General features: G+C 45.3%; 1 protein-coding gene across 1 annotated transcript in view; it reads right to left on the bottom strand.

Annotated features, from left to right (window-relative positions):
• anks1b (ankyrin repeat and sterile alpha motif domain containing 1B) overlaps positions 1-17,838 on the bottom strand; it is a 149,699-nt gene that overhangs the window by 86,995 nt on the left and 44,866 nt on the right. The window contains exons 4-9 of the mRNA XM_076030124.1: positions 11,559-11,711; positions 10,098-10,241; positions 5,171-5,246; positions 3,901-4,002; positions 1,571-1,693; positions 920-1,107 (exon numbers count right to left, since the gene is read on the bottom strand). Coding sequence (XP_075886239.1) covers positions 920-1,107; positions 1,571-1,693; positions 3,901-4,002; positions 5,171-5,246; positions 10,098-10,241; positions 11,559-11,711 — 786 coding nt within the window. The remainder of the gene's footprint in view (positions 1-919; positions 1,108-1,570; positions 1,694-3,900; positions 4,003-5,170; positions 5,247-10,097; positions 10,242-11,558; positions 11,712-17,838) is intronic.

The following is a 17,838-nucleotide window of genomic DNA, read 5'->3' as shown; positions in this document are numbered from 1 at the left end:
TTATAATCCGGAGCAAAAATTCAAACAGACGACAAACTGAACTGCTGCTATTTTCCCCTGACGACTTGTGAATATACAATGACATGCAACAGCTCAGTGGCATCGCTCTGTCTGACACTGCCCTCTGCTGCCGCAACAGGGAAAGTACACATGTTAAATTGTGAAGGAGCAGAATATGCTTGTTGCTTTTTCGATACATTAACTCTTCCCATAAAGTGCCTCACATTTTTACATTTGGCAGATGTAAAAACGCAGGATGACTTTATTTTAATAGCTTTTATCACCATTTGCCTCAATATTTTTGCAAGAACAGCAACAATGTCACAGGAACAATTACACTTTTGTAGAAATAAAGGTTGGGCAATGATGGCTGTTAATGTGAAAACTACTTCTTGAAAACATAAACTACCAGTCAGAAGTTTGGACACACCTTCTCTTGCAATTTTTTCTACGCTCATTTTTCTTTTCTCCAACCTTCTACACTGAAGATAGACACTGAATACATCAAATATATGAGCAAGATATATGTCATCATGCATCAAAGAAAAACACATTAAATAGCTCTAAATATGCTTTTTATGAAAGATGTAAAAGAAAGATATAAAATGTGTTTGAGCTATTTTACACTTTAATTGTTTCCTATATAATTCCATGTGTGTTCAGTCGTAGTTTTTATGCCCTCAGTGAGAAACTGCAATGTCAATCGAATGAAAGAAAAGACATTAAATTCATAGGGCGTGTCCAAACTTTTGACTGCTAGTGTATTAGGCAAGCTGGCTGACGCTGTCACCTGTTGACAATATCCGCCAAATTGTGTCAAAGAGATTACCCATGGAAGAAAAGCACCACGACCGACATTGGACAGGACTGTGTGGGAAACACTGTCTTCCCACAACTCTGTGTCTGAACTCATCCTTGCCTTTGTGACCCGGGTCAGGGTGCCGTTGGGTCGATCGGGGCGCTCCTCGTCTGAGAGCCGCCCGCTGCCAAAACTGTCCATGGAGTGGGAGGAGATGGTGTGGCAGAGCTCCTCGAAGGAGTAATCCCTGTCGCGGCACTTTTTGATCTCGTGGAGCAGCTTGGACAGCTCACTCGTCACTGCGTCATCTAAAGGGAGAGATGATGTGGTATTAGAACGGGCTAAATGAGCTTAAAAGGCACTAATGAAGACACAGAGGGCCCTGCAGTGTTTGGAGGGAGAGCACAATCTGTGCAGTGCATTGGAAAGAAGGAGCCACGAGGTGGAAAATGCCTCCTGCACTGCTGACGGGCTTTAAGTCGCATTCAGCCACATTCTGAGGAGTTTACTGCGCTAATCACATTCTCTGCCCTCGCCTCCCCTCCCCTCCCCTCCCCTCCCCTCCAGGAGTGTCTGAGGTAATTAAGGAACCTGCTGACAGCCAGTGAGAGAGGAGAGAGGATCTGCAGGAGTAGACATTCCTGCAATGCCACAGTCAATCCATAGAGGGCAGTGCTGGATAGAGATTTACTGTACTTTTTTTTTTTTTTTTTTTTAACTTAAATTATGGCTGTTGCTGTCCATGGCTGTGTTTACTTTGCATTGACTTACTCTTGTGTCGAAGGGACGGGGAGGCACAGGGAGAGGGCACAGAGGTTCGAGGTGCAGGGACAGGACACTTGCGAACAGGCTCCTCCATGATGCTCCTCCGCTCCATCTTGTCCATCATATATTCTGCCGTGAGACAAGGGGAGAGAACGGCGGAGGAGAGCGTACGACAAATGGAAAGGGGGAAACACGTAGGGGGGGAATCAAAAGGAAAGGAGGGGCGCAGGAGTACGAGTGAGGAGCACGAGAGGGGGGCGGAGAGAGGGAGGAGAAACATTTCAGAGGCGTTAGAGCCGATCAATACAACATCACGGCCATCAGCATGGCAAACAGCTTGTGCTGCATTCAATTCACACTTTTCCCCAGACCGCAAACACAATTCACAGCCGCTGCCAACGGAGCGCTGTGCCATCCATAAAGAGAAAAATAGAGCGATTGCGTGAAAAATGAGGGGCAGAAGAAGTAGGAGAAGGGTAATGAAGAGTAAGGCGGCGAGGAAAGCAGGTGTAGAGGCTGAAAATAAGGCTGAGATTGGACGCTTCAGCGGCTAAACGAGGCTTTGGCAGGTGGGAGACGAGCGTCGTGACAGCAAAAATAGCATGTTGCCTTCTTAATTAGACAAATAACAGCACCACTGCGCAACTCCGCTCTTTTAAAGCTTGACGTTTCGCCTCACAACGGGTTTTGCACGCAGTTATCTAAAGGACGGGTTCTGTCCGTCAGACTCTGATGTTGCTCCGCACCGTCCGACACCGGTTGCTGACGCGCAGAAAAAACGGAGTGTGGAGTAAGTCAGGCGCTGCAAATCAAATGAGAATCTATTCATAATAAGGTGCCTGTGGCAAGCAGAGAGGCGCTCGGCAGCTACAATTGAGTAAATGACAGGTCTTTTGCTCTTCGAGCGTGTGTGTGTGTGCGCGCGCATGTGTGTGCGAGCGTCTCCTCTGCAACAGGAAATGGCATGCAGCTGATCTTTTTACTAATCCACAGCTGTGTCCCTCCTCTTTCTGTGCCTCAGTCACAAACACAATCAGTCCCCTATTTATGCCGAAGTCCAGAGCTTTCTATTTTAATACCCCGCCGCCACCGCCGCCGCTCCTGCCACAGCAGCAACAACGACCATAAGGGTTTAGTGACATCTAAAAGGGCACTGATCTCTTGTCTTGTCTCGTGGTAGTGAAAAATCTAGCTGAGGGAAAACCAGCAAATACCACCTGGCAGAGTTCCAAGCTGCAGCGCCGTCATGTTGACCGTGTTAAATTACTTGTCAGGGTTTCAAATTTGTGCTTTATTGAGTGCAGTTAATTTGATTTTAAATCTGGTGATTATTCACACTGGTGATGTGCGTCCTGCCAGTACTGTCGACATAGCTACTGCTTGTACGAAAAGACAACCAAGTAAGTTCAGCACCAGAGATATGAGTAGCACGTGAGGGGAGACTGCACCTATGATTCCCTGCAATTTCTCAAGAATTTGATGGTATTCTTTGAGTGTAAGGCATAAACTACAAGACAGTAATGACAACTTCATCCTTTTTACCCCAGTTTTTATGTGCAATGATGCTTTATGGCCCGCCTGCAATCGGTGCGTCAGCCTCCGTTTCCCTGCGCTACCGTGAACGCCGGCTCACTGTTAATTTGGGCTCCCTGGCATATTTGTCTCATCTCTAAATCCTGTTATTTGTGTCTGCTGTTATCGGCCTCTCTTTAAATCATCTGTGACTATCTGCCTGGCAGAGTTTACACAAGGACAGACAGCAACAGCCTTCTGGCCGCAAGATTACAGCGTTCCAGCTGAGACGTCGTACAAGGCCGTCTTTAGAAGGTGCAGAAGAGGGGAATCGTTGGAGCTGCAGAGAACCCTCAGACTGGTGCTCAGTCTGCAGTGAGGGAACATTTGTAGACACTGAGAGAGGCTTCTGTTTGTTTCTCGAATGTAGGACAAACTTCCTGGAAATTGCAATTTTACAACAGGACTGCATGTCATGGTCACAGGGTCGTGACACCGTCATGCTAATGACAAAGGCACGTTGGACCATCACGTCTGAATGCATCCTCCACCACTGATCAGCTACTGGAACTAAATACTTTCTTTCAGAGGAGAAAATACTTTTTTCCTCGAAAACAGACTACAATACTCATGTCTTGTTCTTCTAATGCCTCTGCCCTGGAAGCTGTTAGTTTAGAAAATGCAGAAACTTTAATCTTCACGTTGCACAGAATCGTTCCAGCTTTCTATTTTCTGCTCTTGCAACCCAGTTTCACGATTGGAATTCATCAAAATCCAAAGAGAGTGCGCCGGCGTGTGTTGGTGTACGTGTGTGAGCGTCTTACCTTGAATAAGAGCTGTGATCTGCTGAGATTTGGGCGCAGGATGTTCCCTCAGGATCTCTAAAGCTGTCCTCCCTCGGCTGTCTCTCAGATTGGTCTCAATTCCTGAGACGCACACGGTAAACACATTAAAAGGCAGCGGTACACACGGCACACACACATGCAACAGCAGCAGGTCAAAAGGTAAAATCACAACATGGATGGCTCTGTCAAAGAAAATAAACAGTCATCGGTGCACACGGTTACAGTCATATTATAAACAACATGTTGCAACAGAGTGACGGAGCAACACATAGAAAATGACAAACGGGCTTCGGCAACCAAAAGATAAAGACGGTGATGATGATTTTTTTTTTTTTTTTTTTCAGGAAAACCTGCCTTTTATCAAAGATAAGGATCAGAAAGCCCCCGGGATGAAAGAAATACGCACAACAAAGACTGACAACAAGTAACACTGACCAAGAATAAAACGTCTCCAGCTATCAGCACTAATTTCCCTGACTGTTTCCATGTTTGATCATTTCCTGTGCGGATGGATCCGATTGCAGAGGAGAAAACAACACTCACTCATGTCTTTGTGGTTAACACCGTAAGGAAAAGATGCTAAATGAATCAGGACCGAGGACAACTGCGAGGACGGGAAGCGCAGCTACATTTTACTGGACTCGGTGGTGTTTTCATGTTTTTCAATATCCTCGGGTCATTTCCTGCAAAGTTCATGGGCATCCAGCACCCTCCCCTGCAACCAAAAAGATCCTTTCCATAGCTGGGGTGTTAACAAAACCAAGGTTAAAAAAAAACGTCCATGGGAAGTCCTGCAGGAAACAGGAAGTGCTAGAGGAAAGTGGGTGGAGGGATAGCAGAGCTTTCAAAAAGAAGACCAGCCACATTCATCCTTTTCCTTTACTACTTTTTAAACTTCTTTGCTTGCTACTCAGGAAGTGTGTGTGTGTGTGTGTGTGTGTGGGGGGGGGGTCATGGACAGCAAAACAATAGATCTGTCAATTTAGTTCCTAATTATCCTATTATACTATTTGACTAATATAAAAATGACAGATTCAGACATCATATCCTGTGAATCTCTACATAATAACAGGATGTGGGAGACAAATATCCCTGACAAAAGAAACTCCTGGATGCAGAAGAAGTTCACAAGAGTGTTTGGTATCATGGAGCAAATAATTCGTCCGCAGCTTCACAAAGGATCGTTGAGGTATAAAAACAAACAATTAAACTTGGAGACGAGCATTTTGTACCCGCAGGAAATATTCACCTGAGTCAAGCAGAAGGCGAACTACATCCATCTTTCCAAAGAGCGCCGCCTCATGGAGGGCACTGCCATTATCGGTCTGCATGCGAGGAAGAGAAAGTCAGAGTGTGAGTGTTAATATTCCATCACTTTAACTATTGGAAATAGGGACAAAAATAGACATGAAAAACAGTGTGTTGAAGACAAACGTGGGAGCACGGGAAATTTGCATCCCTTTTGGCAAGTCAGTTGAACAAAATTGAATTGGGAACAAAATCCTGTAAACAGATGCCCTGCTGATTTCAGCCCATTACACTAGCAGCTGCGTGGAAAACGTCCCAGTTTTAAAGCCTCAGCGCGTGTAGGCCTCTACAGCAGGGGGCTGGTATTACAGATGTGACGCAACACATGGAAACTGGAGAAGGGAGTACGATGCCTGAGCGCTTCATCTTGGATCAGCGGCGATGAGAGAGATGATTACTCTGACAAGGCAGCTTTAAGAGAGCCGTAGTCGGGGGGGGGTTCCGCCATAACAAAGGAAGGAGCTGTCGAGGCCGCTGCACAGTGGAACGGAATCCAGAAACTGCTGCGTATGAAGCCTCAGATGGCCACTTTTATATCATTATGGCATCGTTTTTGAAAATTATAAGGCGTGGTCACAAATGACTGTCATTTAATGCTTGTTGCTTGTGTGTGGTAACGAGGTCATTTTGGGGCTAGATGTATGGTTATGTTTATTTTTTGTTTTTTTTAAAAAAAAGTAAAATTGAGCCGCTGCAACCCCAGGTAGTTAAAAATGAATCTTGTGTGGAGACATATTTATGTATTCTGTATATAGGAGCCCACATCCTTACAAACAACAGTAACAAGTGCAATGCATCACTTTTACATTAACATTACACATTACAAGAAGGTTGGAAAATATCAGCAGTGTTTCACCAGGAGCCTCATAAACACTTGTCAACTGCAGTTCACTCCGAGCGCTCAAGGTCTTTTTTTTTTACCAGGAACTTTAACAGAGTGAGGTGGAAAATGCATCATCTGATTGAAATTAAAGGTGCATGGCTATTTTCTTAAACCTGAAGTGGTAAGAACTGTTCAAAAATCAAAAGAAGATAAAATTGGTTGTATAAGTAATAAAAGACGAATGTGCACGATTTACACCAGCAAGCTTAAAGGACACGATGCGTCCACAGATCTGCATTGAAGTCTTTTATAAACCTCGCTGGAAGCATAAATAGCTACCAGGGACAGTATCTGAACCTGAGCCACACATGATATGAATAAACTGCATATGCATGCATCCTTCACACTCGGCTCCCTCACCGCATGTATTTAAAAAAATAATAATAAATAAATGAATAAAGAGACGAGAGCAAATTCCTAGTACTAATGAAAGCGAATCGTTGTGTACAGAAACCAGGTCTGGTGACACACAGCCGAGTTCAAAAAACAACACACAAGGTTGCAAAGGTCCTCTGCAGGGAATAAACTCACTGCTGCTCTTCTGCTTCCCCTGCAGCGGATGTGTGTGCCAAAGAAAATGCACTATGTGGCTGAATCCTCTTCTATGTCCACACAGGGTGAAGAGTCCTGGGAGAGTATCGTAGGTGGGAGTCCCAAATGACAAAAGACTAGTGGTGGCATTTGCGGCTTCGCTGACTACTAAACTGTGGTCTTGTGAGACAAAGAGACAAAAATCTCCTCACTGGTTTGCCCACAAGAAGAGGTCGCAGCGCAGGAAGGGACTCACCCTCTTTTTCCTCACACACACAAACACACACGCAGACCACTTGCCCTGCTAACCTCGCCTCCTCTATACCACTTCCTGTCCTGTTTCCAACGGGGCTCGCCTGGTGATGTCACAAGGAAGCAGAGGAGGCGATTGTAGCTCTCTAAGAGTTTCCGGGAATTGAAAGGCTGGATGACTTGCTGTTTTGTGGCTGTCGGCACAAATGTTGGGATGGCCGTTTAAAGTTTGATTTAAAAAAGTATGAGGGGAGATCGTTTTTCTTTCCGATTCTGTTGACACCAATGTTTGGCTTTCTCTTGGCTTCATTCACAGCAGCAGGTGTGGAGGAGGGCTTTCCCCATCATTATTCCGGACGGAGTCGGAAAAGCAAAGAGAAAGAGACGCAGCGGCTGAGCGTAGAGCCGGGGAGTGACTGCGCTGCTTCTTTGAATTATTCATTCACACTCAGACAGAACCTGAATGGCTTGACTCCAATTACTGACCTGTGCAATCACCCTCACTCTTTCCATCACTCTCTCTCTCCCTCACTCACTCTCTCGCAGACACGCATACACCGAAAGAACCCAGACACACACACACACACACACCCTATGCTTTCCACTTAGGACAATTTCATGTGGTATATGTGAAAGCTGATGGCGTATGATCTTTACAGTCAACACCAGGACTCCTGTACTGTGGAAATGAGCTTTGAAGCCAATAACCTGGATTTATCAAAGCGAACTGGGAAACTCAGTATCACAAGTGTGTGTTGAATTCTTAAACGTTTAGCGTCATTAAAAGTTAAAGGGAGACCTGTTCTCAAATGAACGCCTCATCACAAAAACGTTTAAATCTCTAATGGAAAAATGCCGGATAATCTCAGTGAAATTGACAAGATTAAGGCCTCCGGGCTTGCAGTTTTTAATCCCCAGGTGTGCAAATAGATAACTCTCCCTGCAAGTGCAGTGACAAACTGAAACTCATTGTCCCTCCTCTGCATTATTTTCTGCTGCATAGAGAGAGGGAGCACCACCGCGGCGAGGGCTAAATTGCAGAGTAGATTGGTGGTATCAAAGGCTTGCAGCACTCATCATCGCAGGGGAGAGAGAGGTAGGTAGTGAGAGAGAAAGAGAGAGAGAGAGAGAGAGAGAGACAGAAGGAGAGAGTGAGACAGCGACGCCGCGAGGGGAAGGACGAGCGGAATCAAAGGCGTGTAGCGTTCATCCTTACTACACAGGCAGCTCGAGGCCAAATCCCTGCAGAGAATCACCACCCCTTTCTTCAGATGAGAGCACGACGCACACGCACAAATACACACACACACACACACACACACACACACACACACACACACACACACACACACACACACTATGCCCACAAGGAGAACAGACGGCAGAGGAAATGGGCACAATGCCGCCAAGTCATGTGTCTCCCCGCAGCGAGAGGACCAGAACCAAACCCCATATGAGGCAGGTCAAGTGTTCCATCTTTCCAGGAAATTAAATCCACACACGGAGGCATACACGTGCACGCACACACACACACACACCGGTCAAGAAGTAACAAGAGCTCAGCACTCAATTTTGAGCAAAACACAAGGAAAATCAAGATGTTGAGGAGCCATCCTGCTGAAAACACTTCTGTAACTGGCCGTATGGGTGAGACTTGGCTCTGGATGACACCACTGGTCCAAGATGGCAGCACTGAGGTCTTGTCTATATTATCTCCAGTGGGAGGAAGTGGAGGTGAGTCAAGCCAGTGTTCAATCAATGCAAACATTACAATCCCACACCCTGTTTAAAATTAGCAGTTCAAAACCCTGCGCCTGCAGAAAACAAACAAGCCCCAAGACAACGTTAAGGGAAATCATATAACGAGCACAGGGATCACTGGAGGGATCAGAGAGTCTGAAGAGACCAATTTGTACAGCAGGGGAGGGTGGGGTGGAGTGGGTGGGGGGGGTTCTTTTTCTTTTTGACACCTCAAATTGAAAACGAAGTGAGGAAAGTTCAGTTGTCAGAGAAAATAGCCTCGAGACGAGAGCAGGCGTTTGAGGAAGCAGCAAAGCGTGGCTGCGTCCTGACAGGCCTCCGATAACAAAAGGCCCAGAGAGGTCCGAGACAAAGCTGCGTTTGATTCGTCGTAAATGAAGACAGGGTGACGGAGAGACTGTAAGACACTCTGTGGCTTGTGTTTCCCTGCATTCAGATGTTCCAGCGAGGGCAAAGAGAAGCTCATGAACTCCCAGCAACTCAAAGGAACACCCCGTCCTCCTCCTCTTCCTCCTTGTCTTCCTCCTCCTCGTACCTCCTGCTCGCTGGATCTTCCTCCCAATCAATTATTCATCCCGCATCCACACCACGGGATGCATGCAACGATGGTCTGAGCGCTCTGGTTTTGCACACAGAGGCGCATACTTTTAAAAGGAATAATCTGACAAGCATTAATGTCTGTGGTGGATTATTTGCACACAGGAGCTGTGCTTTCTGTCATTTAAAGCAAAGAAGAAGAGCAGCTTCTAAAATATTCAGACAGAACTCAGACAGAAAGAACACAGTGGGAGAGATTTCATGGGATTTAGACAGATTCTCTCAGACATAAAAAAAAAGGACAAAGACAAGTCTTTCGAGTAACCTTTTCTACTTTCATCAGGGTAACATGAATAAAAAGTCAGTCAGGTCTCATACTGCAGCCTAATTCATCTTAATGACAGAAAGAATGTGAAACCCTAAAATAAAATGGTAATGATTAATTTTAAAATGCACAACATTGTATTGCAGGACAACTTAATTCCATTAAAAAAAAAAAAAAAAATCCTGCGCCACTCACAAGCGAAGGGACTTTTGGGAAAAAATAAATAAAATCCGATTATGATAATCTGCGAGTCCTGATATGGGCACTAAACCTGAGAGCTGCTTGCTGTTTACAGCATAAAATACACCTTCCAGCGGTGTCTAGCTACAGATTAGCATAAGAGTGCATGTAAACAAACACAGCTAGGAGTTCCTTTTAAATCAAATTTTCTCATGAAGAAGATCAAAAGATAACTGTCCTTTCAAGGTTAAAAAACAAATAAAAATGTTCTTTTCGCATTAAATGGTGGCATTAATCTATTTCAAATCCCCTGTCAGGAATATTTTGAACCCTCGGGGCCTCGAGGGACTGATAAACGCAGCCGTTTAATTTTAGTTATTTAATTTTTTTCCCCCTCACCACAGAGTTGACTTCTATTCCCGCCTCCAGCAGAGTCTGGACGGTGCTGTAGTGTCCGTTGCGTGCAGCCAGGTGGAGCGGAGTGTGTCGGCGAGTGTGGCAGCTCATGAGGTTGGGGTGAGTGCTCACCAGCATGCGCACCACCTGCATGGAGAGTGAGGAAACAGCAGAGTGTGATAAAGAGCAAATAAGTAGGCCACTGGGCTTGCATTTAGGCCGTAGAAAGGACAACAACAGCTATTCAGTATACTTTACAACATACAAACTACAATGTAGCCCAAAATGTAGCCCATTTTCAGTTGTCCAAGAGATACATTTGCATAACATAGTATTTATTTAAAGGATTAAAAAAAAAATTACATGTAAGGGATTTTATCTGCTTCATGCATATTTTACAAAACATTATTGGTTCTACACTGCATTCTAGCATGTAGCCAAGCTCAGGGTCCTAAACAGCTAACATCAGTTCATACAACTACATGCTAAAAAGCATAAAAAAAAACTGTTTCAGTGACAAAGTGAGTAAAAGTGAGGTGCCGTGTTGTATTGAACCAATGCTACATCTGCCAACATGTCAGTTGAACCTCTGGTGCTTTAAATGCAGAGCAAAATAAGAAGCCCCGGCTCAGCAAATAAAATCTGTCAAAGGAAAATAAGCACATGGGGGAGAGGTTGGCGGCGGGGGGGCGACCTGGGTGGGTATTTGTTTAGTACATCAAGTGTTTGTATTTTAAGACCTGTCAATCAACCATAAGCTGGCAGGGGGGGGGGGGGTTCTGGTCCCTTTGATCACGGATGCTGCCCTTAATAACTCAGCTCCAAAGATGCACTTCTCCCCAAATGCTCCTCTTTTCATTGTGCGTCTCTCTGGTTCATAGATGTGCGTCGTGTAAACTTTTGCCCCGTGTTAGTTACATCTCTATGCAGCGGTAGCTCCCACCGCCGGGATTTCCCCTTTCATTATAATGCAGACTGGGAGCGGCAACGAGAAATGCAGCTGCCTCCATAAATTATTCATTCACACTCTGACAAACCTGTGCGGCTTGACTGCAATTACTCACTACCTCGGCGCGGAAAATGTGCGACTGCGATTGCACGTCGGCAGCCATTTGTGCCGGGCGTTTGTAGCGCGCGGCGGCGTGCGCGTCCGCCGTGTACATTTTTTCACAAAAAGCCAGAGCCGTGTACGTGCTTGTCTGCCTCTGTCTATCACCTTGCACTGAGGATTTTTTTTTTTTGCCTGGTATCTAAAAAAAGGCAACATTATTTTAAATTAAACAGCACATCCTGACACGGAAATAGCTGGTTATCATACACACTGGTGCCTAATTTGGCCTCAACGACGCCTGGTCGAGCAACATCTTCAAAATGACACATTTACAGGTCACAGTCTGTCTTTCTGACAGACCAATTATGTTATCAGCAACGCGTATTTTAATTGATGCAGTCCTTGTGACTGACCTGCAGCCGCCCATACAGCGCCGCCAGGTCCAGCGGGGTCTCCTGCTGGCTGTTTCTCATGGTTGGGTCAGTCAGCTCCTGCAGCAGCACCGTCACCACCTCAGTGTGTCCGTACTGGGCGGCACAGTGAAGAGCCGTCTCCCTCTCATGGTTCTGCAGAGGGGGTGATGGGAAAGAGGAGGACACATACGAAGCACATGACTCGGTCAGTACATCATTCCAAGAGCGTGACAAGAGAGACGTATAGCTTCCTGTTCCTGTGAAATGGAAACGTTATCCTTTCACTCGCCGTTAATTTACTCTGCAAGTCTCCTTTTCTCGCGTCTCGAGGGAGCGGCGACTCCACTTTAGAAAAAATAATAATAAAAAAAAAAAAGGTTACTTTGAACTTGAAAAGCTTTCATGTTTAGGAACGTTATGACCATTTTCTTGCTCCCCAGGGGGGCCCTTCTCAGGACACTGTTGGTGGTCTCCAGGTCCCCGTGGATGAAGACAGGCCTGTAATGACTAAATAACTGGGGAGCGAGACGTATGATGGATGGCCGTTGTGAGGGAAACGAGATAAGAGGAAGATAGGGGAATAATAAATAATCCTGTTCATGTGAATATATGCGTGTCTCTTTCCCCAGGTACCTACTTTTCAGCAATCCTGTATTTTAAATGCACCACTAAATCTTAAATGCCAAAATAAATTAAGCAGCGCAATGAAAAACTAGAAATAAAGCAAAATAAACTCCACAACAACACGGGTATAGCATCCATGCCTTCACTTAGCCCTATGCAAACACGTGACCAAGCAGCGGTCACCGCAAACGTACACAAGCCGTGCCCCTGCCTCAGCCAATCAAATCAAATTCATCCTCCGCTATCCCCCCCCACTCTCCATATAGAGCCCTCGGTGCACACCAGTCGAACCTTCCTCAGCAGGCTGCGGCAATCAGATACGTACATGCACAGTGAAATTTCAAATACATTTTAACTCGCTGGCGTCAATATTTGGCACTTTTGTTTAATTAATAACTTGATTTTGTAAAATTACTTCCACAGTGACACTTTCTGCTTGGCTGGCTGTTGCCAGTTGGTGCATTTTAAAATACGCTGAGCTTCTATACATTATTTGGGGCATCGTTTGTTTCAACCGTTAAAGCAATAGGCCATTTTTCTTTATTTCAGTGCTGTTTACTGTGTGAGTCACTTTGGCAGTTTAAGAAATGCAGATATAATTGTGGCACATAATAGCGTCCATTATAATTACGACTTCTCGGAAGCATATCGCCGAGGTAATTAGCTGGGGGGGTTTTTTCTTTTTCTTTTTCAATTAACACGGGAAACGCAGCACAAGAAAGATTTTGTAAATAAAGAGTGAAAACCTACTCGTCTTACAGTCCACCGCAGGTCAACAAAGTCCTAAAGGTCAAAGGTCCAAACTCAAACGACCGTAAAAACCAGTACAAAGTCTGACCGAAACGGTGACGCAAATTGGTCACGCAGAAGACAGTAAATGAGAAACAGGTGGAGCTAATTAGCATGTAACGAAAACAGGTGTGAACGGAATTGAGAAAGGGAAAGCAACGTTTCAAAGAAAGCTTCAAAATAAAACAGGAAATTAGAAAAGACAGGCAAAAAAAACAACAATTTTTATACCATTTACATCCTACTTCAATAAAGTTATCATCGATATCTATGCAACATGTTTCTTTTGTGTGTGTATGGAGACAAAGGTTTCAAAGTTATGGAAAGCTCTTATTTTTCTATGATTTTTTTAATAACCAGAAAAGAAAACCAAACACTGTTCCTTGCCATCATTTTCATGAATAATTAAGCCTTTTGTTTATGGCTTCAGCGTCACGTGACCCAATCCATAACAGGATTGTCACACATTGACAAGGACACGGAGCTAATGAAGCGCAGCATACAGCACACGGAAACACACAATACGACCAAAACCGACTGACATGAAAACAACAACGGGCTGCGAGATTGTCACTATTGTTAGTGCCTGACCCGTTCTTTTTGCATCCTAGAGCAAACAATAAGGCTTTGTCAGTCCAATGAGCCGCACGAGGCTTCCACATATCGCACTGATGGAGATTTAGATAGGGGGGGGGAAAGCATGTCAAACACAGAGAGAAGAGAAGAGGAGCGGAGAGGAAGATCACTCCGTGTTCTCAGGGCTGGCGATACGTTTCCATTATGCCTCCCTGACAGCTTTCCTATATCATTCAGCGCTTGGTATATTGCTGCTGATTGGGCTTTGAGCAACCGCCATCACCTTGCAATGCGCCAGCAGGCATGGCAGCACATTGTTGACATGCCCTTGCTAATAGATGTGGGCGCTTTTCTCTCTGATGCACACTTAGTAGACATACAGTGACATAATGAAAATGTATCTACGGTGAGACAGCTGTGCGGCTTTATCATAAAATGGATTTATTTACATGATAAACAGCATAGCCCTTCAATTTTTTTTCCTCCCACAAATCAAAGCTCTTGAGCTACAACACATTTACCTGCATACAAACACGCACTATCCCACGGCAAACACTATCAGCTTTATCTAAATTCGCTCCTCTCCCCACCTCCCCGCCAAACAAGCCGCTGCACCCATGCAAATAAGCCGGCCTTATCAGAGCGGGGCCGCGCTCAAAACACAACCAGGGGTGAATGAAACGCCGGGGTATTTGTTTGAACACGCACCCTCCAAATGCCGATGGGCCGATACGCAGGATCCTCATTACAGCATCTGGTAATCTCTGAGCCGCTCCGCTCGCTGCCTCCAGAGAGCTGAGCAAATAGGCAGAGCAGGTTAAAAAAAGAAGAAGACAAACGTGGAAAAAAAAGACCACGCTTCACAAGGTGAAACATCTCTCTCCCATTCTCCGCTTTCTCTGCGGTTTGTATACATTCACTATTTTCCCGTTCTGTGCGGCTGCCTATGCTGTGTTATCCGTTTTTATTTCTTGCTGCAGTTTGACCTTCTCGTCTGTCTGACTTGAAAAACATATATATCCTATAAGCAAGTCTATTTTCTTGGGTAGTCGTGCTATGATTTGTGATAAGAATGTTTACTGATGAGTTTTTCAAATTCATTTTTTTTTATGTTGTGACCTTACGCGACAGGTGGATTGCTTGCATGTTTTCAATCCGTCTTAAAGTTTTAGTGAATTCCACAACCGGTCAATTTCCTTGACGGGTAACCAGGTGAGAGGTACAAAGGCAAAGAAGGAGCTTCTCTGAGTCACCCTGAAAACCCCAGAAGAAGACTAAGATCACGAGCTACAATAAGTTTGAAATAAAATTGCTATAAGCACACAAAAACGGTCCTGAATGCTTCATTTCTCCCAACTGGATTTGCCTGGTGTTTAGTTCTATGTATGGCATTGCAGGTCTGTAAACACTTTGTTTTTACATTAGGAAGAGGCAGATGCTTCAACACTACATTAATTCCAAAGCTTAACAACAATCACTTGACGACATCTAAATAAACAAAAAGAGAAAACTAGATTTTTTTTTTTAATGGCAGATTGACAAAAAGGACATTCCAGAAAGCTATATTTCCCCTAAACTTCAGCCGCTTGACCGCTTTTCACCTTTCTGCAAACCCTCAGCTCCACACGGTTTGTTTTTGTTTCGCGCGGTGAGATGAATCAGTTTTCTTTAGACCGAACTTTAATTAGTAGGGCCACCAGCGGCGGAGCGTCAGGCCGAGGAAAAAACACACACCGACATAACATCTTTAAACGGATTACTCATTTGAAAACATCCTATGGCTCCACGAGACTGTGTGTGTTTTGGCAGCGTGGCGGCGGGCCATGTTTGGGAAATGGACTTTCCCAGGGTGGTTTTCTCAGGGCGGCATGTGTTCTCACAGCGGCTGACCGCCGGGAAACATATGGCTTCATTTCGGCATGCGGTGGCAACATGTGTGACTGATCGGCCATGGAAGTACAAAGACTGTCAGTGGAACTATGCGGAAAACACACAGTATGCAGTCAGCCTCTTCACCTTTTACCCCTCTGTTTTGGTTCAGACAGCCGTTAGGCTCCCACAAGGACCTGCTGCACCTGGACAGAGGCTTGCAGGAAGCCTTTAATGCACATATGTCCGCTGAATCATACGCCATGCTACTGTTCTAGTCTCAATATTTTACAATCTTTTCCCCCTTTGGGAGAGTGAAAGGGAGACGGGGGAGGAGCACAATATGGAGAGAGCAAAAGGAATAACACAGCTCTGTCCCGTTGCTGTTGTAAAAGAAAACATTCCTTGGATGTGTCTGCTGCACGGGGGGGACATACTTGACCTTGTCAGTCAACCACACACAGAATAACCTTTAAATTGAGCGGACCGGAGGGCCTAACTAGCGCACACAGGCCTGGAGCTGGTGCGCCGGTTCCCACACAAACATCACAACAACTCTACATCAGGCAGACATCTGGGGGACACAGCCAGACTCTGCCGACACCAATGTTATTCCAGAAACTGCTCTTTCACATCCCGCGGCAAAAGAGCCTCCGAGCAACAGGGCTGCTGCAAGAATCTTCAATGCTGACAAAGTTAAAGCACCTCAAAAAAGTGCCATATAATGCACAATTCACTTTGCTGTTACTTATTTTTCCCGTTCCACTTTTCAGACCGTGTGCGCTGAAGGATATGGGGAAGATCTTTAAACTTGTTTGTAAACTTGTTGAGGCATTTTTTGGAAAAGTACAAAACTGAGAGTATTTTTAAAATTACATGATGTCATATAATATACAATACTATAAAAAACTTGACCAGCTAGAACATGACTTTCTGTTTTGAGGTCACAATTAACACTGGAAAGTACCAAGTAGCATCTTTGAAAGCATGTAGTTGGACGTGTGGCAGATGAGACAGGTGGCTCGCACAGCTGAAACCATTGGCCTGGCCTGCACTTGGCAGGACGCTGGCAGCACCCAGGGGCCTCTTTGCCATCTGTTGGAATGCTGGTCCCATTAAAGAATTGTGAAGGAGTGCTTAGAAATGCAATTTCCCCTGCTTTCTTCGTCACAAATGCCAGTAACACCATCTAAAAAAAGATGCTCCATCACTCTTGGGCAGCATGCATGCTGGAGACAGATCATTAATTTGCTTTTTGTGAAAGATCTAGGCACTTTACTCTTTACTTTACTGATTTTAGGCCCCCGATTACACGAACACGGGTTTCTCTGCAAACGCACAAATATGTATAATCTATCTAATGACAATAGGTTCCAATCTTGCCACTCTCCCCCTGGATTCTGGTCTAGACTGAAGAATTGCCCTACAGGACGAGTCAACACTGAGATGAGGAAAGACAGATCAACAAACAAACAAACGCCGCATTGGCCATGACGTGAGTGCGGGAACCCTGAGAGCCTGAGAGCAAGCCCAGTGTAAACAGGCTAATCTTTTCATCACTTCCCATCTGCGATGCAAAGTTCCGTGTTCTCCTGATTTCGGACGACCTGCACGTTTCCTAATCCACACACAATAAACACTAACAGCTGAGAGAGAGAGGGAGAGCCACTGGGACCAATTAGGCCGTAAATAGCGGGCTGGAACTGGTTTACCGCTGACTAATAAAGTCCAATAACCTTGAATAATTCTCCACTGGCTGCAGCGTAAAGCCGTGTCACCTACACGCGCGCGCCGTTACTCCTGTTGCTTTAAACAACCTGCCCTGTCCCTTTTCTAACCACTCTCCTGTCACTATTTGTCCACCGGCATATAAAAGCGGAGGGAAAACAACACATTTCACTCCGTAAGAAAAGAGGGGTTTTAGGGCCGCTGGTGAGAGCTTCGCTGGAATCAGCCAATAAAAGTGAGCTTTAGCGCAGACACTCAACCTCTGACACCTGGAACGATGCTTGTGGGCAGAGGAATGACGGCGAGGAAGGACGGGAGGCCAGGGTGCTTCTGCCAGTCTCTCTGTGATGAGTGTGTGTGTGTGTTTGTTTGGCGGTGTGCGGCTGCTCCGTATATCACCACCTCCTCGGTTTTAATGTATGCAGGCCTCAGCTCACTACTGCAGGCAAGACAGACAAGTGGTAAAACATCAAGCCCGGGCATCGTAAACAATACATAAATCTCACACTGGCTGTAAGCCGTGAACAACTGTGTCCTCACAGTGACGGCACATTAATGCGAAATTACCGAGAAACACGTATCACAGCGCAGCGCACGTTTCATAATTTGATATTAATGCAATAATTTATTGCGCACCGGAGGAACGTCGCTTATAGCATGTCAAATTGCAGCCTGTCTGGAGTTGGAGAACAGC

This window comes from Nelusetta ayraudi, unplaced genomic scaffold (assembly GCF_046127955.1).
Source record: "Nelusetta ayraudi isolate G7.1 ecotype Tasmania unplaced genomic scaffold, CSIRO-AGI_Nayr_v1 ptg000027l, whole genome shotgun sequence".
Taxonomy (NCBI): domain Eukaryota; kingdom Metazoa; phylum Chordata; class Actinopteri; order Tetraodontiformes; family Monacanthidae; genus Nelusetta; species Nelusetta ayraudi.
This window is presented reverse-complemented; position numbering and strand designations above follow the sequence as displayed.